At 34.6% G+C, this 24,576-nt stretch overlaps 1 protein-coding gene across 6 annotated transcripts in view; it reads right to left on the reverse strand.

Annotated features, from left to right (window-relative positions):
- The window catches only part of LOC105467216 (attractin like 1), an 882,222-nt gene that overhangs the window by 695,294 nt on the left and 162,352 nt on the right, over window positions 1–24,576 (reverse strand). For all 6 annotated transcript variants that reach the window (XM_071069067.1, XM_011716729.3, XM_011716724.2 and 3 more), the window contains exons 10-11: window positions 18,510–18,664; window positions 1,025–1,109 (exon numbers count right to left, since the gene is read on the reverse strand). In XM_071069067.1, coding sequence (XP_070925168.1) covers window positions 1,025–1,109; window positions 18,510–18,664 — 240 coding nt within the window. The remainder of the gene's footprint in view (window positions 1–1,024; window positions 1,110–18,509; window positions 18,665–24,576) is intronic.

Here is a 24,576-nt window from a genome sequence, read left to right on the forward strand (position 1 = left end):
TTTTAAAATAAGAAAACTAAGAGTAAAATAATCAAAAAGATTTTTAAAATTTCAGTCTGGAAAGAGATGCCTAGACAATACTAAATTCTAACCAGTGCCAAAAAAGGTTGAGATGCCCTTAAAATAGCATATTTTTCATGTCAAAAATATTATTAACATAATAAATTGAATCAGTTAAAAAAGGCTTCCAAAATGTATTTTATAATTTAAAAAGGTAAAATAAAAATCAACCAGAGAACCCGAGAGGTTTTATGTTTCACAGTTTTCATTTATTACTGTTTGGACAGCCAATTGATATCAGTTACACAGTTTCATTGTGGTCAAGTCATTTTGTGGCAATAGTGGAGAATTTTTACATATTTAGGATAAGGCAGTAATAAAAATGAGCTTATAAAAAGGTCATTCTGATTTACAAATGTTAAGCTACTAAATGAGCTAGCAGATTGTTACCTGTCACTGGATTCCAAATTACCAAAATTTTGAGATAGAAATACAAAAATTATATTAACTTAAATGGGGAAGGCAATGTAATGACCATCGAGCCCAATTTCTCAGTGGATATAAGGATTGTAAGGTCCAGAGAGGTTAAGAGACTTGTCAAAAATCACCCATTTCGTAAATGACAGAACTAAAATGAGAATCTAATCCTTCTCACTTTCCTTGTTCTCCTTGATAGAAATATGGGGCTAGCCTCTCTATCATTTCAGTTCCATCTTTTTAAAAGAAGAGTCATTCCTTATCTGATCTCTGGAAAAAGAAAAGAAGGCAGGATGACATAGAAGGGTATCTGATGTTTTATCTCAGCACCTTTCTTTTACCTACTCCCATGTCCCTTAAATATATTAAACAAGAAAGGAAAAAAGATATGATTAACAAATCAAAATGTATTCTATGGTAGAGCAGAGATGCATAAAATCCAATACCACTAAGTACCAATGATAATTTTCAAAAAGAATACCAGAATATGAGGATAGTATGACTGATATCGGTGACCCTCTAAAAATTGGAAATGTGCTTCTTTTACCCATTAATGACTACTGCAGAGTGTCCAAATCTGTTGACGTCTCTATGAAGATTTGGTTTTGGTAGTATTTTCCATTCATCACAAGCTAGAAAAAAGAGAACAGAAAACCAAAAAATGAAATAAAATAATAAACTAAGACAAATAACATAAAAACATCATTGGCCAAATTAAAGATATACTATGCACAAGCAGGAAGCCAAAAAAAAAATTCTCACTAATTTTCCATGACCTTCAATTTAGCATAATTACTCAACTAGCACTATTCCTTAAATAAAAATAACTCTTGCCAAGAATTCCCATAAATAATTTTAAGCATATGAGAATAAGAAAATGAAAGGAATGAACGTAGAGGTATTTTATATTGGAAGATAATTTCGAAGAGATATCTTTATTAAATATACCAGGTAAAACTTATGAATGTCAGTATAGGGCACGCCTATTTGAAAGTTTAATACTGAATCAAATATTACATGTATGCATACAAAAGTAAATGGCATATATAATGTCCGCTGAAAGAATACCTAAAAATATAATCATCAGGATAAAACATTTAAATCACTTTAATGATTTGATATTTCAAAAGAAAAGCTTTTTTATGTAGAAGGGAATTATTTTAACTGCAAAATTTCTAGATAAAAAATGAAAATCATAAATAATCTATGAACTATATAAAAACTATGGAAAGTGGTTAAGAAAAACGTGTATTTCATTATAAACTCAAAATTGACATATATACTAACATAAATTTGAGATTTAAAATAATTCATCATTCAATGACTAGTAACATTGTCAATACAGTGTTTTAGATTTCACCTTCTTAGAAATGCCATATCTATAAAGACATGCCTTGGTATTTCATAAAAGCATAAAGATATAACAAGATATTTTAAAACAAATTAATTTTGTTTAGGTAAAAGCCTTTATGGAACAAGAAAATAATCTTAAGTATAGTTAGTTGTAAAAGTTAAAGTAATGAATTACTTGTTTTCTTATTTAAGTAATTATATCTATAATAATAATAAAATAAATTTGGTTTCAACTCAATATTTTATTAATGAATATCAAAAAGTTATAAAAACCAAAACTGTAAGTTTAGAAAATGATGTTGAAAGACTGAGAACAATAAAATACATGTTGACTTGTATATGCTAAAGTATACTCCAGGAAACACAAATCTCCCCCGAAAAAGTGTATTCATTTAGTTTGTATAATCTGTCTTTTAAGTCCACAAGGTATATCTGCCTATTAAATACTCTCTAAACAGAGAGCGTAAAGGTACAAAACCTAACCTAACTTTATGTAACAGTGTTTTCCCAATGTGTTGTCCAAAGGAGCACTTTTCACATAATGCCTATTAAGATCCTCAAGAGTCAATGCTCTGAAGATCACATTTTAGAAAATATTATTATAGAGGCCTATGATAAAGAATAACAGACTGCCAATTTTACATGTTAGAGTTAATTTAAGAAATGTACATTATATGTGTGTAGTACTGTTAGGTTGGTACAAAATAAATTATATAAAGTATAAATTGTATACTTGTATATATAAAGTATATATAAAAGTTTCAAAGTGTTTTCATCTGCATATCTTAAAATGCTCTTTATAAGAATCCAGTGAAATTGATTAAGCAGGTATTACCCTATGTTAGAAATGAAGAATCAGACCTATGGGAAGGTAAATAACTTGTATGAGGTCCATTAGATTAATGGATCATATAGTAATTCTGTGTGTAATTTTTTAAGAAACTGTCGTTCTGTTTTCCATAGTAGCTGGATCATTTTACGTTTTTACCACTAATGCAAAAGGAACAAATATGTCTCCATGTCCTCGTCAACCCTTGCTATTTTCTGTTTTTTGTATCATAGCCATCTTAATGAGTATGAATAAGTATACCACTGTGGTTTTGACTCGCATTCCCTAATGATTAGTGATGTTGAGCGTCTTTCCATGTGCTCATTGGACATTTGTATATCTTTGGAGAAATGTCAATTACACAGCTCATTTAAATTTATAGATATTAAGTGGTACTGTGCAATCATTGTAACCATGTTAGAGTTTTCCATGTTATGACTATATGAAATATTCACCCATTAAACTGTCAGTGATTAGCCTTTTTTAAGATTTTTTCCTATTACAGGTCATGTTGGTATATTCACTGTGATATGTATCTTGTGTATATTTTGAAGGTTTCTCCAGATTTCCAAGAGGTATAAGAAAATACACAACTTTGATTTTACTAGATTTTCCCAGTTTGCTCCCCAAAGTAGTTGTGTTGACCCACATTAGCAGTGTACAACAGTTCCTCTTGTTTTATATTCTCTACAACATGTAGCTCTATCAGACTATAAACTTTTACCAACCTGATAAATGGCTTGATTTTGCATTTTTCCAGTTACTGGTGAGTCAACTTATTTTCACATGTATAGGTTATTTGTTTTACTCTTCTATGAAATCACTGCTCAAGACTTGCACATTTTTCTATTTGCTTTTTGTCTTTTTCTTAATAATTTAAAGAATTCTTGATTAAATACTCTGGATACTAATCCTTTGCTGGCTATATGTATTACCATTTATTCTTCCATGCTACAGCATCTTTTTTTCACTTAGTTTATGAAATCTGGTTTCACAGAAAGTTGGTCTTACTTTTAGGTTACCTTATGATCTGTGCTTGTTTATTCAGTAAACTGAGATTTTAAAAATAATCTCTAACTTTCTAGTAAAGGTTTTCAGTTGGCTTTTACTATTTTGGTCTTCAATCGTTTTGGAACTTATTTTTGTATATCTGGTAAGCATCAAACTTAATTTTTCCCATATATATTTTCCAGATGGAAAATTTCCAAGTATATGTCCATGCACTAATTTTCCCAATTTTTGAACATTTATCCTTGACCCACTAACTTGTGCATCATTTAATTTCTGTACTGTTATGGTTTGCTTTTATTATTTTTAAATATATACATATGTGAAGCTCAAACGTCCAATATTTCTACAAGGCTTATCAAAAAAAAAATCCACTGCCCCCTATCTTCCCAAAGCATATTCCAGAATCACAGAGGTAAGCACTTTTAATTCTAAATAAACAGCTAGAAAGAGTTTGTTTTTGTTTTTTTGTATTTTCATCTGTCCTAAACAGCATGCCTCATTCCCAGTTTCAGATAATATGTCTGACTTCCTTCTTCATAGAAGCTCTTACATAGACACATAGACTTACACACACAAACTTTCTCTCCCTCCATTCTTTATACCTTTATATTATAATTTTTTTAGAGCAATATTCAGTTTCTTATTTGTTTTTTGGAGATGGGGTCTTGCTATATTGCCTAGGCTGGTCTCAATTAATTCCTGGTCTCAAGCAATCCTCCTGCCTCAGCCTCCAGAGTTTCTGAATTACAGGTGCACACCACCGCACTTAGCTAAAGTTCAGTTTTCACTATTTCTAATAGTATATATCTGTGATATTATTTACAGACAAGCCAGGTAGCATAATACATATTTATTCTTAAATAACTTCAAACTATACTACACGCTACCTGACTTCAAACTATACTACAAGGCTACAGTAACCAAAACAGCATGGTACTGGTACCAAAACAGAGATATAGACCAATGGAAAAGAAAAGAGGCCTCAGAAATAACACAACACGTCTATAACCATCTGATCTTTGACAAACCTGACAAAAACAAGAAATGAGGAAAGGATTCCCTAGTTAATAAATGGTGCAGGCAAAACTAGTTAGCCATATGTAAAAAGCTGAAACTGGATTCCTTCCTTACACCTTATACAAAAATTGATTCAAGATGGATTAAAGACTTAAATGTTAGACCTAAAACCATAAAAACCCTAGAAGAAAACCTAGGCAATTCCGTTCAGGACATAGGCATGGGCAAGGACTTCATGACTAAAACACCAAAGCAATGGCAACAAAAGCCAAAATAGACAAATGGGATCTAATTAAACTAAAGAGCTTCTGCACAGCAAAAGAAACTACCATCAGAGTGAACAGGCAACCTACAGAATGGGAGAAAATTTTTGCAATCTACCCATCTGACAAAGGACTAATATACAGAATTTACAAAGAACTCAAAGAAATTTACAAGAAAACAGCAACCCCATCAAAAAGTGGGCAAAGAATATGAACAGACACTTCCCAAAAGAAGACATTTATGCAGCCAACAGACACATGAAAAAATGCTCATCAACACCGGTCATCAGAGAAATGCAAATCAAAAACACAATGAGATAACATCTCATGCTAGTTAGAATGGCAATCATTAAAAATTCAGGAAACAACAGATGCTGGAGAGGATGTGGAGAAAGAGAAATGCTTTTACACTATTGGTGGGAGTATAAATTAGTTCAACCATTGTGGAAGACAGTGTGGTGATTCCTCAAGGATCTAGAACTAGAATTACCATTTGACCCAGCCATCCCATTACTGGGTATATACCCAAAGGATTATAAATCATGCTACTATAAAGACACATGCACACGTATGTTTATTGTGGCACTATTCACAATAGCAAAGACTTGGAACCAACCCAAATGTCCATCAATGATAGACCGGATTAAGAAAATGTGGCACATACACACCATGGAATACTATGCAGCCATAAAAAGGATGAGTTCATGTCCTTCGCAGGGCCATGGATGAAGCTGGAAACCATCATTCTCAGGACACTATCACAAGGACAGAAAACCAAACACTGCATGTTCGCACTCATAGGTGGGAATTGAACAATGAGATCACTTGGACACAGGGCGGGGAACATCACACACCAGGGCCCGTTGTTGGGTGGAGGGCTGGGGAAGGGATAGCATTAGGAGAAATACCTAATGTAAATGATGAGGTAATGGGTGCAGCAAACCAATATGGCACATGTGTATCTATGCATCAAACTTGCACATTGTGCACATGTACCTAGAACTTAAGGTATAATAATTAAAAAAAAAAAAAAACTCCCCTGCCAACCAATGATGAACATGTATAATAGGTGAAAAATAAATTTTTATTCGGTGTTAATCATCTGAAGTTTGGATATTTCTGGTAGACATGGATATATGCTGCCCAGATCATCATTCAAAAAAACAAATTTGTTGTCTGGGTTGTTAGTAGTGCTGTCAGTGAATAGTCAGTTGCAAGCTACCTCACAAACTGCCTGAGGAACACAGGCCCACTTTGCTCAAGGGCACACCCTTCTTAGAATGACCCATATCCAATGACTGATAAATGTGGTGGTAAAAAGGCCTGGCCATTCCAGCCCAACATGGGAGAAGTATGACCAATTATTTTGCCTTCAGTCAATCCTTACAGGGTTGACTAAGGTTATCTGTCCACATCACAACTCAGCTTCTCCCTTTGTCCAATTCTGCTTCATCCCCCTACCTCTTGCAAAGGCATTGATTGTAAGGGTACTCCCAATTAACATCATGAATACTAAACTCTACCTCAGAGTCTGCTTTCCAGAGGATTCAAACTCTGACTTGTTTCAGGAATGGTATAAGAAAGTAAGAAATAAGTTGGAGTTTGAGAGCTGGATCATACATTGCCAGGCTAGCAATGAAAAACTCATCATTGGTGGTAGGTGGAGCACAGACAGCTCTTGGCACAAAGTGGCCATCAAGCAACTGCAAAAACTTAAACTAGTGGTAAATTAGGACGGCATACCAATAGAAGGGAATAGTGTAGCAGGAGGAAGTACTAGATGCTTGAAAAACATGAGGAAGGATAACTATTAAGATATGAGAATTGCATGTCTACTGCTTAGCCCCAGTGTGCTCTAAAAAAAGATAATGAAAGGCTGATAAAGCCAGAGGGTCTCCTCAGTACCATATAAAAAGACTGCCAATTATAGAAGATCTGCCAATTAAAGAAGGTCAAGCCCCAGAAGAAAAAGGACTCTGACACACAACATGGGAGTATCAGAAGTTGATGCTCCTTAAAATCTCCCCAAATTTTGAATTCTCAGATTTTCCTGAATCATCTGACACTGCAGAAATGATCCACCCTACCCTCCTAAAACACAGATAGCACTCTGCCTTTGCTTAAACACCATGTAGAGGTTACTCTCCAGCAAAACCTGTGGCCCACGTCAGGATCTGCTCACATCTTCAGTACTGGCCAGAGGGCCTATAACTTGGGTTGGGTATCAACATAACTCATCCAGGTACATGTTGGGACTGCTAAGGAAAGAAAGAGAATATACCACCAAAGAATCTGTAAGACCTTCGCCGGTCGCAGTGGCTCACGCCTGTAATCCCACCACTTTGGGAGGCAGAGGTGGGCGGATCACAAGGTCAAGAGTTCAAGACCAGCCTGGCCAACATAGTGAAACCCCCGTCTCTACTAAAAGTACAAAAAAATTAGCCGGGTGTGGTGGCAGGTGCCTGTAGTCCCAGCTACTCAGGAGGCTGAGGCAGGAGAATTGCTTGAACCCAGGAGACGGAGGTTGCAGTGAGCCGAGGTCACACCACTGCACTCCAGCCTGGGCGACAGAACAAGACTCTTGTCTCAAAACAAAACAAAACAAAAAAAACAAACAAACAAAAAAACCTAGACAGATAGACAGTACATGTTGGAAGGAGGTGGGAGAGTACAGGTGGTATGAGGTTCAGAGGGGAGCTTGATCAAGCAGGCCAGAACCTTATCATTGGATTAGGGGGAGTTTATTGATTTGAAAGCCTTCTCCCAAGATGCAGGATTTACCTTTCTGACAAGGATGCCACAAGAGGTGATGTTAACTTGCTGTCTGGATGAGTCCTAGAAACATGTAAAACATGAAAAATATACCCCATGCTAAGTAAGGTCAAAATGCCGGAACTGCCATAGCAAACAGTAAAGGCAGTGATTAAAAGTCTAAAAATGTGCACATGCTGAAACCAATATACATTGTAATGCCAGAAAACCCACCAGGCCATTTTATCTACGGAAAGGGCCAGATGATATGACAATTACCAAAGCCATGAAGAATATGATGGTGGGAGAGACACTAAGAAGCACCACTAAGAATTCGTGGGTCTCCTCCATAGACCAAAGCTGATGGTAAGAGAAACTGTAACAGAACTGAGCCCAGTGATGGGAAACAACAGGACAACAGAGGCCAGCTGGTAACACTGAAGTAACAGAAGCCAGTGCAAGTAGAGGGCAATTATTGTAATGAGCAGCAAGGTCAAAAGTGTCAATCAAGGGAATTAACTTATAAAGAATTATAGAGATATTTAACAGAACATAGTATCCCTAGAGGCAAAACAGATAGTCAACAAGGGTATTCCCAACTTACATTATCAAAAGAAAACAAGGGCCGGGCGCGGTGGCTCAAGCCTGTAATCCCAGCACTTTGGGAGGCCGAGACGGGCAGATCACGAGGTCAGAAGATCGAGACCATCCTGGCTAACACGGTGAAACCCCGTCTCTACTAAAAAATACAAAAAACTAGCCGGGCGAGGTGGCGGGCGCCTGTAGTCCCAGCTACTGGAGAGGCTGAGGCAGGAGAATGGCGTAAACCCGGGAGGTGGAGCTTGCAGTGAGCTGAGATCCGGCCACTGCACTCCAGCAGCGGCGACAGTCTCAAAAAAAAAAAAGAAAGAGAACCAAGATGGATGATCAGGAGGCTAATTGTAGATGCTGCAATTAAAAAGTCACAATGCATTGCTCAATTTCTGGACATGAGCCATTTTGGAAATCCAGAGATGATAAATTTTAAATTCTGGGGTGCAGGATGAAGGACTCTGAAATACCACAGCAAGTGTATGTGTTATTAATTTCCCCAGCTATTCCTCAAAAACATCCATAATAATCTTTTTGGTTAAATTGTAGTCTAGAAAGAAAGGCATCACAAACATTTCAAGTACTATTGAACACAGAGTCTGAGTTGACACTGACACCTGCAGATACAAAGTATCATTATTGCCTCTTTTTATAGTAAGGATATATGGGGATGAGGAAACAAAAGGAATCCTGGACAAGGTCCAGCTCAAAATGGGTCCACTGGGTCACAGACTCACCCAGTGATCATGTCTTCAGTCGCTGGATATAGAATTGGAATAAACAGACTTAGTAAATGGCACAACACCTACCATATTTGGTCCTTGGTTATCACAATGGAGGCCTCTGGGAGCTTTTATGCCCTGGGTAACACAATAAATGTTAAAATACTATCACATTCCAGAGAGAGTGGATAGAAGCAATTAGTATCACCCTTAAGAACCAAAATAATGCCAGGATAATGGACCCCATCAAATCTCCATCTAAATCATCAGTTTGGCCCCTGCAAACTAAACAAAGCTTAAAGGATAGCAGTCACCTACCACCAAGTAGAACTAAAATTGTGTTATGCAAGATGTATATGTTTTATTAGAGCAAATTAACATGGCCATGGAGTTGGCAAATGTGTTCTTTGCTAACTATCAAAAAAGAGGATCAAAAATCATTTGCATTCTCATGGAAGGGAACCTAGTATACCTTCACACTTTTGCCTTATCCTGTTGGATATTTTGCAGAACATTACGTTGTTCTACTACATTAACACCATTATGCTAATTGGGCCAGATAGGCAAGAATAATGCAACAGAGACCTTCTTAAGACATATGCTTCAAAGGGTGGAAAATAAAATCTACAAAGATTCAGAGACTCTCATGTTGGTAAAATATTTAGTGGTCCAGTGGACAAGAACATTCTTAGACAGCTCATCCGAATTAAAAGACCAATCACGTATCTTGCAACTCCCATTACAAAGAAGAAAGCAAACCATCTGGTAGGCCTCTTTGTGTTCTAAAGGCAGCACATTCCGATCCTAGGAATACTGCTTCAGCCCACATACTGCAAGACATTAAAGGCTGCCAGCTTTTTCCAGCCAGGGTAGGAAATAGCTCTGCTGTCAGTGAAGTCTACCCTGCATGCAACTCCGCAGCTAGGGACATATGACCCAGTACATACTACAGTTCTTGGTAGTGTCACTGCTGGAAAAAGTAGTATATGGAATTTACGGCAAGCCCCAGTGAAAGAATCACAATGCAGTCTTCACACACATGTCAAAGGCCATACCATCTGCGGTAGAAAGTTATATACCTCTATTACTGCCTTGCCATTGGGTCCGGATAAAAATAGAATGCTTAAGCACGGGTAATCAAATGACTACGTGTTGAGAGTTTGCAATCATGAGCTATATTGTTACCAATAACCCTAAGAATATGAAATGGAAGTGGTACCCCTGATCAAATATGAGCAGGAACACAGGGCACAAGCAATCTGTGTAAGTATGTAGCTCAAATCCCTATGTCATCCACCACTGTTACATCAACACCCCTCCCTATGGCCATATGGGGAATTCTCTGCCGTCCAGATAACAAGAGGAAGAAAACACAAATATGTCAGCTTGATATGTGGGCATAAATCAAATGCCTTAAAGCTCAATACTAAACAAATATAATGTGTTTACATGTAGTCTAAACCAATTCTTACACTAAAAAGTCTCTTACATTTTTAATCTGTCTGACTACAATTTATATTTCTTGCCAAGAAGAAAATATATTTCTGGAGTACTTAGATTATTATCACTTCATAAACAGTTCAAGGCCAAACAAATTAAAGCAAATTCCATAGTTACTGACATCATGAAAATTACAGAAATAATATTCTATACCAACAAAACAGCCACAATGAAAAGAATGAAGACCAAGGTAATATACACTCTCTGGAATACACGCTTAAAAAAATAAAAAATAAAATAACACACCTGTTAACTTACTCATTATTTAAGGTACTAACTATTAATTATGAACCATATACTCAATACACATAAGATCAAAAACTTAGAGTTACTATTCTCTCAAACCCAAATTTGAGCAAACAGTACTATACCATCAAAACTATTTACACATGAGGGATAGATAATTATATTAAAACTCAAGCTGAAGGGAGACTGATTTATTTTAACTATTATACCAAAAAAATGCAAGTGGAAAATGTAAATTCACTGGCTAATTTTTCCATAAATGCTCATGTTTTTTCATAATATATATACATATACATACGTGTGTGTGTATATGTGTGTGTGTGTGTATATATATATATAAAATCTGTATTACTGTAAAGACACTTTAAAAAATCTTTTGGCCAGGTGCGGTGGCTAATGCATGCAATCCCAGCACTTTGGGAGGCCAGGCAGGCAGATCACCTGAGGTCAGGAGTTGAAGACCAGCCTGGCCAACATGGTGAAATCCTGTCTCTACTGAAAAATACAAAAATTAGCCGGGGATGGTGGCAGGCACCTGTAATCTCAGCTACTCAGGAGGCTGAGGCAGGAGAGTCACTTGAACGTGGAAGGCAGAGGTTACAGTGAGTCGAGGTCGTGCCATTGCACTCCATCTCAAAAAAACAAAAAATCTTTTACTGTTTCACTTAGAATGCCAATTCATAAGTCAGTCTTAATTGCAAATTTGAAATAAGACAGAACGTACACACAAGTTGTATGTAAAGGGCTCATAACAAGATGAATATAAAGAAAAACCTATATTAGCCATTTCAATACTTCTATAATAGAAAATTACATTCTGGATGTTGCCAAATATCTTCTCCCACCTGCCTCTGAAATGATGGTACTTTACTGGGGTTCTGTTTTTTGGCTCCTTACTTCAAAACTTCTTTTAATATTCTGAAATAAGCACAATTTACCCTAGGTTATCTCATTCTCGGTTAAAAAAACTCATTCATACCCATACCTTCTCTTAGGATTTGTCCCCTAAGACATTAAATACATATTTATTTAGTTTTTTACTTTCTGCCAGGCAAAGTAGGCATTACTGTTTGACACCTAATCTTAATTGAAATGATTTTATAATGTTTTGATATACAATTATATGTCCTGTTGCCTTAATAGTTTTGAACTAATAAATTATAATTATAGATTCCCAGATAATGAATCACAGTTAAATTCCTAGAATGAACCCTATTTGATCATAGTTTATTCAACTTTTGAAATATGTTTGGATCCTACATGTTAATATTTTATTTTAAATTTTTCATTCTACATTCATGACTTCTTTGTCCTTCCTCCTTCTTCCCTCAAGAGGTAAGATTTTTTTAAAACTTTTTTCCTTTTTTACATTTTTTAACTAAGAACTAATAATTGTACATATTAATGGAGTAGATAGTGATACTTCAATACATATAATGTATAGTGATCAGATCAGGGTAATTGGCCTATCAATCATCTCGAACATTTATCATTTCTTTTTGTTAGAAATATTCAATATCCTCATTCTAGATATTTGAAACTATACATAGTAGCTAACTATAGTCATCTTACAGTGTTATAGAACACTACAATGTATTCCTCCTATCTAGCTGTAATTTTGTATTCTTTAACAAATCTCTCTGTGTAACCTACCACTTCTCCCTACCCTCCTCAGACTCTAGTATCCTCTGTTCTACCTTTTTCCTCTAGATCAACCTGTTTTAGCTTCCACATATGAGTGAAAACATACAGTGTTTAACTTTCTGTTCCTGGCTTATTTCGCTTAGCATAATGTCTTCCAGTTCCATCATGTTGCCACAATGACAGGACTTCATTCTTTTTATGGCTGAATAGTATTTCAGCATGTATATATATGACATTTTTCAAATTCATTCATCTCTTGTTAGAAACCTAGTTGGTTCCATATCTTGGAATACTCCATATCTTGGAACCAACTTTAGAATATTTTAATACTTTAAATTTAGTTTAGAATATTTTAATATTCTAAAATAAGCACAATTTACCCTATCCATATCTTGGATGTTGTGATGTGTACTGCAATAAACCTGGAGGTGCAGGTGTCTCTTTAATATACTGATTTTCTTTCCTTTGGATACATGTCCAGTAGTGGTATGTAATAGTTCTATTTGTAGTTTTTTGAAGAACCTCCATACTGTTCTCCATAGTGGCTGTACTAGCTTACATTTCCACCAAAAACATTTCCCCTTTGTTCTGCATCCTCACCAGCATTTGCTATTTTTTGTCTTTTTGATAATAAATATCCTAAATGGTGAGAGATGATACTTCATTGTGTTTTGATTTGTATTTCTCTGATGATCACTGATGTTGAGCACGCTGTCATATATTATTGGTTATTTGTATGTCTTCTTCTGAGAAATGTCTGTTGAGATCATTTGCCTATTTTTGTTAAATATTTACAAAATGGTGTGGTTTTGTGTTTACACAAAAAAATATTTACAAAATGGTGTAATTGTTTGGTGTGGTTTTCTTTACTGTTGAGATTTTCTTGGTTCTTTATATATTCTGGATGTTAATCCCCTGTCAGATTTGTTTGCAAATATTTTCTCCCCTTCTGTAGGTTGTCTTTTCACTCTGTTGATTGTCCTTTGCTTTGCAGAAGCTTTTTATTTTTATATGATAGCATTTGTTTACTTTTGCTTTTGTTGCCTGTGCTGTTGTGGCCTTTTTCATAAAATCTTCTCCAGACCCATGTCTTGAAGCATTTTTCCAGTTTTCTGTTGTTTTATTGTTTCGATCCATTTTTAGTTTAGAGGGGAGGGTGTGGTTTCATATTCCTGCAAATGAATGTCAACTTTTCCCAGCACTATTTATTAAAGAGTCTGCTTTTTCAGAGCATTTTTTCATTAATCTTTATTCAGTAATTTTTGTATTCAATACAGTCTCTCAAAATGGATGTAGACTTGTTAAGAATGAGAGAGATTCATTATCCATTATCCTTTTTTTCTCCTAGATTTTCTATCTTGAGGTCACTATTTTCCAATCAACTTATGGTAGGGGGACAGGTAGAGTGAAATTCAAATACATCTCAGAAATATGATTAAATCTATTGATAAAAACTATTTTTGAATGTCTTATTACACTAACAAATTCTTTCCAACTAAAATTCCATTTTTCTCCTGTTAAACCAGGAAAAAAAAAATCATAGTGTATAGTATTGGTATCAAAAGGACTCTGAATGTACACTTAACTTTAAATTCTGAATACAACATCTTATAGCCTGCGTGACTTTGGGTTTAACCATGGTAAATCAGTGTTGTCTTCTACAAATTAAATATACTAATGTACACTACACAGATGTAATAATAATTATATTATAAATCATGTGTGACATGCCAAGCACTATTGAAAACATTAGATAAATGTTAGTTCATCCTTTCCTCAAAATAAAAGGTTATTTTTTCTTTTACTGAGTGGCCTCTTTTTAAAAAAGAATAAACTACTATTTCTTGTATAGAATCCCCCCAAAAAGAAAGCGAACACCTTAAGCAAAGGATATAATGAAGCTTAAAACAGTCAACAGTTGGCTAAATTCACTGAAAAAAATGTGCGAATGATTCTAAGGATTTTCCTGATCTACAAAGAAACTGTTTCTTTCAGGTGGCCAGCTAAGTGGTACCACTTTCATCAAGAAAAAGCCCTAAGAATGTAACAAAGTGCATAGAGAAATACTGATAAACAGAGAGAGGAACTAATAAAATAACCTCCAGAAAATAAAAATAACTATAAACATGAAGAGCAAGCAGATTGGAATTTTCATAATCTTGCCTGAGTATTCCAAAAAATTAAATAACTAGATGACTTAATTTGAATATGATTTTGCTATGAAATTATATGCCTTACCAAACTATATCTATTATATATGTATACATATATATCACTCCAAAGAGTTGGGCAAAATCAAGTATCCTAGGCTTCATTAATAAGCTAAGTGAATTTTTTTTTTTTTGAGACGGAGTTTCGGTCTTGTTGCCCAGGCTAAAGTACAACGGCGCGATCTTGGCTCACCACAACCTCTGCCTCCAGAGTAAAAGCGATTCTCCTGCCTCAGCCTCCTGAGTAGCTGGGATTAAAGGCATGCACCACCACAACCAGCTAATTTTTGTATTTTTAGTAGAGATGGGGTTTCTCCATGTTGGTCAGGCTGGTCTCAAACTCCCGACCTCAGGCGATCAGCCTGCCTCAACCTCCGAAAGTGGTGGGATTACAGGAGTGAGCCTCCATGCCCGGCCAGTTAAGTGATCTTTTAAGAGTACACAGAACTGCAATTTCACTGTATAATAAAATGGTTAAGAATATACATTATTATATACTGCCAATTAAAATATTACTTTCTCAAATACAAAATTACTTTTCAGTTTTTACTGATTTAGTTTTTAAATAATCACCTATAAGGAAATTAATGTCATAAGTAAACCACTATGTTCAGGGAATTTATTCTGAAACTCGATTATTCTTTCAATCTCATTTGAAATTTTGGCTATTCTGCTTTCTGCAAGATATAGTTCTTATACAAATCCTATTCCCTACCCATTCTTAAATAATTTAACTCAGGAAATTACATTTTCATGTTTATATTATCCTCTATTATCTTTTTGATGAAGAAAAATATGGTCAATAAGTTGTTTTTCATCTTGTTTCAGAATTCTGTGTGAATTCTAAATAGGTGGTTATCTTAACCAGAAAGTTCTTGTTAACCTTGAAGAAGGTGTCATGGTGGCTTTCTGAAAGTAATAATAACAGCGCTAACAATAACAAAAAAAATTAAATCTGACCTCAAACTAGATTTACAAACTAGAACATTAGGAAGTGTGTCACGTCATATGTTACAGTCAAATTAAGAAATGTGTCATGCTATGTGTTATATTCAACCTATCTTATTCACCACCCTAGCTGTATTATCAGCTGCACTTTAGTCACTTTTTAAAAACATAGAGGCCCAGTATCTAATCTCAAAGAATCTGATTATATAAGTTAGTTTTTTTTTTCCAACCAACCTCCAAAGAGGATGCCAAGGTATGGCCATGTTTGGAAATCACCAGCATATGCCTTCTACATCCATTATGCAATAATAGAATGGGAACTGTGAAGGCAAGGTTATATACCCAAAGATTAGCGATACTGACTGGGTAAAATTTACTATGGCAGTAAGGTTGACATAATACATTTCGCAACAATAAAAAATTAGAAATGGTACAAATATTCCTATTTCTTTAAACATCATATAACACAAAGCAATCAGCTAAGTTTTTAAGTGCCTTCCATAAATGCACCAAAAAAGTCCTAATGCACCACAGTGAAAAGAAAAATTAGCAACATGACATTTTTTCTGTTTCCTAATTGGTTTATTATACAACGCTTATATCTATTTCCACAAAAACATACTCTATAAGCAAAACAATTATTTTGAAAGACATTTGTTGAAGTATAAAGAATAACATGAAAAATACCTTTTCCCAGGAAAATAGTCCAACATTTCATACTACAAACCCAGGAGGATAAATACAGATTATCTTAGAGAACCTTTTTGAGAACTACCTACAAATAATCAAATGAGATAAAGCCAAACAGTTTTAATCTATGTTGAATTGTGGAACTGTCTTTATGTTTTTGTTGTCAGCGTTAGCACAGGGAAAAAAAAAAAAAACTTTGTTAAAATATAAAATTGTTTAAAATACGCTATTCCTTCCTCCAGTCTGAACAACTTGCTTGAAAAAATGGAACTCATATTTGCTTCTATATTTCCACAGCATTAAGAAACAAGCATTACTAAGAATAAGGTAATTTGTTGCCATAATTAAGAACATACAATGGGCCCAACTAATCAGCATGATGCAGTCAAATAGAAAGACTACCACAAGTTTCAGGAGTTAAAAAAGTTATATCTACCACCTACTACCTGCATGGCTTTGGCAAGTTCCTGTTACTGTCATCTGTTTAATCTTCTGAAAATTAGGATAATAATATCATGCTACAAGGTAGGTTAAAAATTTTGTATATAAATTACTTAACACAGTACCTAGCACATAGAAGGAAATTAAATAAGAGTAATAATTAGAATCATCATAATCTGACATCTTTCTATTTCTGAAACAAAATTCTCCAAATTTTTTCACCTAAGTTTTTTGACACATAAAACTTGATATATCATAATCTTCAACAATATGAAAAAATAAAAATACATTCTCATTATGTCAGCCAGAAAATAGCTCAACCTTAAATTCTTCATCGAAGTACAGACGTTGTGTGGAAGCTCCTTGAAGAACCTTTTGCAAAAGTTCAAAATTCCACTTCATGGATTTTTAACAATAACAACAACAATCTATACTTTTTGTGGGACTTTTTCCCCAGAAGAAAAACAAACAAAACTTTCATCAACTTCCATAAAAATAAGCCCAGTGTCTTATCACCATAGCCAAAACAAATACATATTGACAGGCCCAACCTAGCAATGAGATAAAGTCACTGCCAGCCTAGATTCAGTACTTCATTCAACTCATTTGATTAATTTCAAACAATGATTAATGAGCCTCCTAAAAGCTAAGACAATCCCATATTCATCAGGAGTTATCACTTCAAATTATTATTTCAAAACGAAAAAGATTAAATTATTAGTATGGAATGATTAATCACAGAATGACATTCATTACTTAGATTTAAAAACCATGCTTAACTTTATTACTAGGAATTTCCTTTGAAACAACCGTAATAGTAAAAAGATTAAAGTGCTTATTAATAGTCATAGTTTTCTTTACATGATTCTACTTGAAATAATTTACCAAAGCAGATTATGTGCCTTTACGAGGTTTAAGAGAAAAAGTATACTTCTTACATCTATTAAATGTGTTATTCTTTTATTTTTACTTATAAAAATGTTTCCTAATTGCTTCAAATTGGTATAATACTTTATAGCCTCGATAAAAGGTGCTCTTAAGTACTGATAAGTATATTTTAAATATCAGCTAGGTTTTATATATAGTTTGATACATAGAAAAACAATGTTTTCACTACAAGGGTCTACTGGATACCTAAATTTAGTATTTCAATAAATACATTCACTTAAATATTCAGAAATTGATAGGACTACATTGCATAACTAAAACTGGTGAGTCGTATAAATGCATTCTGTTTTTGGTTCTTTGGGAAAACATGCTTATGTAGTTGTTTCCCAGATACATCTGGGTTTCCATTTCGTCTCAAAATCTTATTTCTTTAGCTCTACTATCTCTATTCCTTTCTCCAGTTCTATCAGATTCCTATACTTAGTAAGTATATCTGAAATGTTTAATATAAAATATATTTTTGCTTATCCCTTAAAATCTAAAATGTTTACATTCCTACTATGTATAAAAATTTACATAATTTGACAGTATTCCATATCTACCCATTATCAAAATTAATATGTAGCAAACACAATAAACTGATAATAGTGTTCACAAAGGGAAACAACATAAAAAGTCATCAAAAAGGACATCCAAATCTAGCTTTTTGTACTCCTCTGTATCTACTACTACTTCTGCTCAGTACTTCTGTTCTCATGGCTCTATTACTATAATACTACTATGCTGAAATTAGAAAGAATTCCATTCATATTCTATCACTTATCTCTTAAAATGACATATACACATGCTATCAATTAATGTATTTGAGAATATCTATATGGAAAATTTCTGATATTTCCTACTTTGTACAATCCTAACAGATACATACCTATGTCATATGCCAGGAAATCGGCAGAAAAACATTTTGCACCGTTACTCAAGGAAGTGTCATTATGGGTATTTCCTCCAAAAATAAGCATAGCTCCATTGATAAGAACAGCTGAATGAAGGTATCTGGCAAACCCACTTTCTTTCAAAATAGTCCTACAGAATAAAATTTAAAAATGTATTACAAAGGATAAAATGACCTCCCTGATTTTATATATGTTATATAAAGGGTGTACTTTGCATATAGAGTTTTCCCTGGAATTGTGGTGGGAAAAACATATTTTTTAACAATTTATAAATGACCTCTAAACTTCAATATTTCAAAAAAAAATATTTTGAGGTTCATAGCATCTTAAAATGCTTTGAGGAGACACAATATCAAAAAGAATTTTTAATACTCATAATAATTTATGTTATAAATTATTTTTTCAGTTACAAAGATAGGAAACAAGCCATCTTAAAACTAGAGGCTCAAAACATAATTTTAAAATACCAAATAAGTAAAATGTTAAATGTAGTAAATTTAGTCTAAACTGTATTTGTTTAAAACTGTATAACTCATACAGACCCCATAATAAAATGTTAAGTTTTTATTTAAGTATAACATACATAAAACTGCACATAACAGAAGTCTAAAACTCAATGATTTTTCACAACATGAACACAACTAAGTAATCAGCACTCACCTAAAAAACTATAAGAATATTACCACTATTCTAACAGCATAAATTCATTTGCTGTTTTTGTACCTTACCTAAGTGGAGTCTATAGATTGTACTCATTTATGAATAGGTACATTTGCTCAAGATATATATATTTGAGATAAATATTTTGTGTGTAATCAAAAATTACAATTGCAATGCATCTTGTGAAACATTAAAATTAATATAAAATTTTTTTAATTAAAGTATAATTCTGAGAGAAAGTATTATAAATATATGCTCACAATTATAACTGATCTGAATGAATGGATATGTAGTAAAGGTGCATGGCAATATAAACAAATACTAAATAACTACTCTAACACCCTGATACAAACAATTAGAAGTTAGAATTATTATATACATAAACATAGCTAATATGTAAAGTATAGCTAGTATAGTATATGTAATAGCTCTAAAACCATGATTATAATACCAATTAATTCCTAAAGAATATGAAGCTCAGCCAGGCGTGGTGTTGTCTCACGCCTGTAACCCCAGCACTTTGAGAGGCCAAGGCAGGTGGATCACGAGGTCAGGAGATCCAGACCATCCTGGCTAACACGGTGAAACCCTGTCTCTACTAAAAATACAAAAAATTACCCGAGCATGGTGGCACACGCCTATAGTCCCAGCTACTCGGGAGGCTGAGGCAGGAGAATCGCTTGAACCCAGGAGGCAGAGGTTGCAGTGAGCCAAGATCGCACCACTGCACTCCAGCCTGGGCAACAGAGTGAGACTCTGTCTCAAAAAAAAAAAAAAAGAAGGAAAAAGAATATGAAGCTCAGTTACAGAATGGTAACATGAGGAGTTCCACAAACACTCCCACTAGGAAAAGAATTATAATTGGTAAAAATTATAAAAAGCAACCATTAACCTTCTCAGAAAATCTTACTAAGAGCAACACCAAATAAAGAAACATTTACTCAAAAAGAACAGCAATAGTCTATGGCAATAGATACATTACTTACCCCAACCCCCTCACCCCTGCCTCACACACACACAATCAGTTCAGCATGATAGAAATTCTACCACAGGCAAGTAAAGCCAAGAACATAAGGCCCCTTCATCCCTCAACTCCCACTCCAGGCCAGCGATATCTCACTAGGAGTGGCAGGATACCAGCACTTCTCATTCCCTCCAGCTCTGGGTTACAGAAGCTCTGTTCTGGGAAAGATCATGAGAGGTCTGGGTGCTCTTCCTCTGCCCAGTGGCCACTCATAGGGTGGTAGCTATACACCAATTCCTGCAGATTAACAACATGGGACCCAAAAGTCTTCATCCCACCTCACTCATGAGGCAGAGGGTTGCATGCCAAAAGACCCAAGCTGAGAAGACTCCAGAGACTACTATCTCCATCTAGTGCTCTGCACATAAAGTAGTGGTGTCACTCTAAGAGGAACAGGCCACTAAGCCCACCAACCTACAACTCCAAAGCAGTAGCTCAGAACTTTTCCCCAGGAGGAGAGGTAAGCTAAGAAAAAATACAGCCCCGGCCGGGCATGGTGCTCACGACTGCAATCCCAGCACTTTGGGAGGCCGAGGTGGGCGAATCACGAGGTCAGGAGTTCTAGACCAGGGTGGCCAACATGGTGAAATCCCGTCTCTACTAAAAATACAAAAAATTAGCTGGGCGTGGTAGTGCACACCTGTAGTCCCAGCTAGTCAGGAGGCTGAGGCAGAAGAATCGTTTGAACCCGGGAGGCGGAGGTTCCAGCGAGCTGAGATCGCACCACTGCACTCTAGCTCAGGTGACGGAGTGGGACTCCATCACAAAAATAAAATAAAATAAAATAGTCTCTGGTCTCTAATTTTTCTTTATAAAACAAACAAGAAAAACTATAATCTAGTGAACAGTAAATTAATAATATGGATCAAAGAACAAAATATTCTCTACTAGAGCAATATTTAAGCTAAGCTAAGATAATTTAAATACAATAATGAAGCAGGTAGAACTTATTCCAAGTATGGTAGGCTGGTTCAACATTCAAAGTCAATTGATTCAATCCATCATGTTGATAAGCTAACAAAGAAAATCATATGATCATATCAATAGATGGAGAAAAAGCATTGACAAAATTCAACATTCAGTCATGATAAAAACTCAGCAAACTAGAAATAGAGGGAAAATACTTCAGCTTGATAAACATCTATAAAAACATCATATTTAATGGTGAGAAACAATGTTTTCCTTCCAAGAAAAGGAATAAAGTAAGGATGTTTCATCTCACCATTTCTATTCAACATTTTCGTTGAAGTCCCTGCTACTGCAATAAGAGAAGGAAATAAAAGTTATACAGATTGGGAAGGAAGAAATAAAACTGTCTTTTTTCACAAATGATATGACTGTCTACGAAGTAAATCCCAAAGAATCAACAACAACAACAACAACAAAAAGCCCTCTAGAACTAATAAGCTAGTATAGCAAGGTTGCAGGACACAAGGGTAACACACAATTGATTTTTTTATACACCAGCAGTGAACAAGTAGAAAAACACAATACCATTTACATTAGAACCAAAAGAAGACAAATACTGAGGTATAAACCTAACAAAATATGTACAAGACTGGTATGAGGAAAGCTACAAACAATAAAAGAAACCAAAAATCTAAACAAATAAAGAGATAGTACATGAACACAGATAGGAAAACTAATACTGGCAATATGCCAGTTCTTCCCAACTTGATATACAGATTCAGTGTAATACAAATCAAAACCAGTAAGATTTTTAGTAATAAATTTACTAAATTTATATGTAAATGCAAAAGACCTAAAATAGCCAGCACAATATTGAAGAAGAACAAAGTCAAAGATTGACACTATCTGGCTTTGGGACTTACTATAAAGCTACAGTAATCAAGTCAGTCCCTGGGACTGGCAAAACAATAGACGAATAAATCAAGGAAACAGAATAGAGAGCTCAGAAATAGACACATACAAATATAGTCAACTGATCTTTGACAAAATAGAAAAAACAATTCAACAATGAAAGGATTGTCTATTGGACAAATATTGCTGGAACAACAGGGCATCACAGTAGCAATAATAGAAATAATCATCTAGATACAGACCTTACATCTTTTACAAAAATTAACTCAAAATAGATCACAGACCTAAATGTAAAAAATGTAAGACCAAAATTATTTAATATAAAACTCCTAGAAGATAACATAGGAGAAAATCTAGGTGACCTTGGGTTTGGTGATGACATTTTAGATACAGCAACAAAAGCATAAATGATGCAAAAAAAAGTCATAATTTGGACTCTATTAAAATTGAAAACCTCTCCTCAGTGAAAGGCATTGTTATGAGAATGAAACAACAAGCCACAGCTTGGGAGAACATATTTGTAACATAAAGCTGATAAAGGACTGGTATCCAAAATATGCAAGGATCCCTGAAAAGTCAACAACAAGCTCAATTTTTAAAAAGGCAAAAGATATGAACAGACACCTTTCCAAAGAAGACATATAGATGTCAAATAAACACGTTAAAAGATGTCCCACATTACATGTCACAGGGAAATGCAGATTAAAATAACAATGGGATACCACTACACACATATTAGAATAGCTAAAATCTAAAATGCTGACAAAAGATGGCAAGGATCTAGAACAACAGGAACTCTCATTCATTGCTGCTGGGAATGAAAAATGATACAGCCAGCCACTTTGGCAGTTTCTCACAAAACTAAACATAACTTTATCTTACCATCCAGGAATTGCGCTCCAAGGTATTTACCTGAATGAGCTGAAAATATGTACACACAAAAACCTGCACACAGATGTTTATAGCAGCTTTATTCATAATTGTCAAAATTTGGAGGCAATCAAGATGTTCTTCAATAGGTAAGTGGATAAACAAAAGATGGTTTCCATACAATGGAACATAATTCAGCAATAAAAGGCATAGGCTATTATGTCATGAAGAGACATAAAGGAACTTTACATGCTTATTGCTAAGTGAAAGAAGCCAAAATTAAAAGCCTACGTAGTACATGATTCCAGCTTTATGACATTCTAGAAAAGGAAAAACTACGGAGACAGTAAAAATATCAGTGGTTGCCAAGAGTTTGGAGGGAGGAAGAGATAAGCAAGAAGAGCACAGGTTATTTTTAGGAAAATTAAAATATTCTGTATGAAATGATCATGGTAGATACATGTCACTATACATTTGTGAAAATCCATAGAATATACAGCACAAAAGTGAACCCTAACATAAACTATGGACTTTAGTTAATGAGTAATTTATCAACACTGACTCATTGATTGTAACAAATGTACCATATTCACGCAAGACACTTATAACAGAGGACCTAGGGATGGGGCGATAAGGGAGTATTTGGAAACATTCTGTACTTTCTGCTCATTTATCCATTAAACTAAAACTGCTCTAAAACATAAAGTCTATTGTTAAAAAAAAAAAGGTGGGGATTAAAATTACATCTGCTTTACCAGATATGGTATATTAAATGGAAAAAGTAAATCTTATTCCTCATACTTCATGAAAAATATACAAAAATATTTTGTAATGCATGAAGCGTAAAATGGAAACCAAGTTTCTCACTGGCAGAAGAGATTTACAAATGTGAAAGAGGGGAAGGCAAAAATGATCCCTGTAATGATGTATGGCTCATTATGCAATTCAGACAGACAGCATTTAAGCACAGATACATATGTAGAGCTACAGATATATGCCCAGATCTATAAATGGATAAATGGATATAGAGGGGTGTGTGTGTGTGTGTGTGTGTGTGTGTGTGTGTGTGTGTGTGTATTTTCTAGCTATATCTGCTGAAACGGTCTGGGGAAAAATTACATCAAAACAGCAATAAGCATGTCTAGTTCTCTAATCTTAGTTTTTAAATAACATTCTCCACTAAAAGGAACCTAGGTTCCTTGGGGGAAATGACTTATTCCAGCACTGGGGCAGGGAGAGTACAAGATGTGAATCAAATTTTTGTGCAGAAGGTAAAGGAGTGCACAGAGAATGATGGGGATATATCTAAAGAATACAGACGCCTGACTGAAAGGAGCTCACTGGGCAAATCTGGGACAATATAAGCAAAAAGAATAGAGAATAGCAATTGATTATAAAACATTAAATAAAATAAAAATACATGAATTCATACTGATATAAATGAATATACAGGCTGGGGAGACTAAGAAGGAATAATGAAATATAACCACTTAGTAACCATCACAGTAATAACTCTTTCTAGTGAGAATCATCAATGGGTATTAAAACTATTATGTAAAGGTTTAATAAGAAATAAAATATTTACATAATCTGAAAGTATCTCCCAATAAGGCAGTTATTAATTTAAAAGGAAAAATAGTATCTTTACCATTAAGAAAACTAAAATA

Source organism: Macaca nemestrina, chromosome 9 (genome assembly GCF_043159975.1).
Source record: "Macaca nemestrina isolate mMacNem1 chromosome 9, mMacNem.hap1, whole genome shotgun sequence".
Classification (NCBI taxonomy): domain Eukaryota; kingdom Metazoa; phylum Chordata; class Mammalia; order Primates; family Cercopithecidae; genus Macaca; species Macaca nemestrina.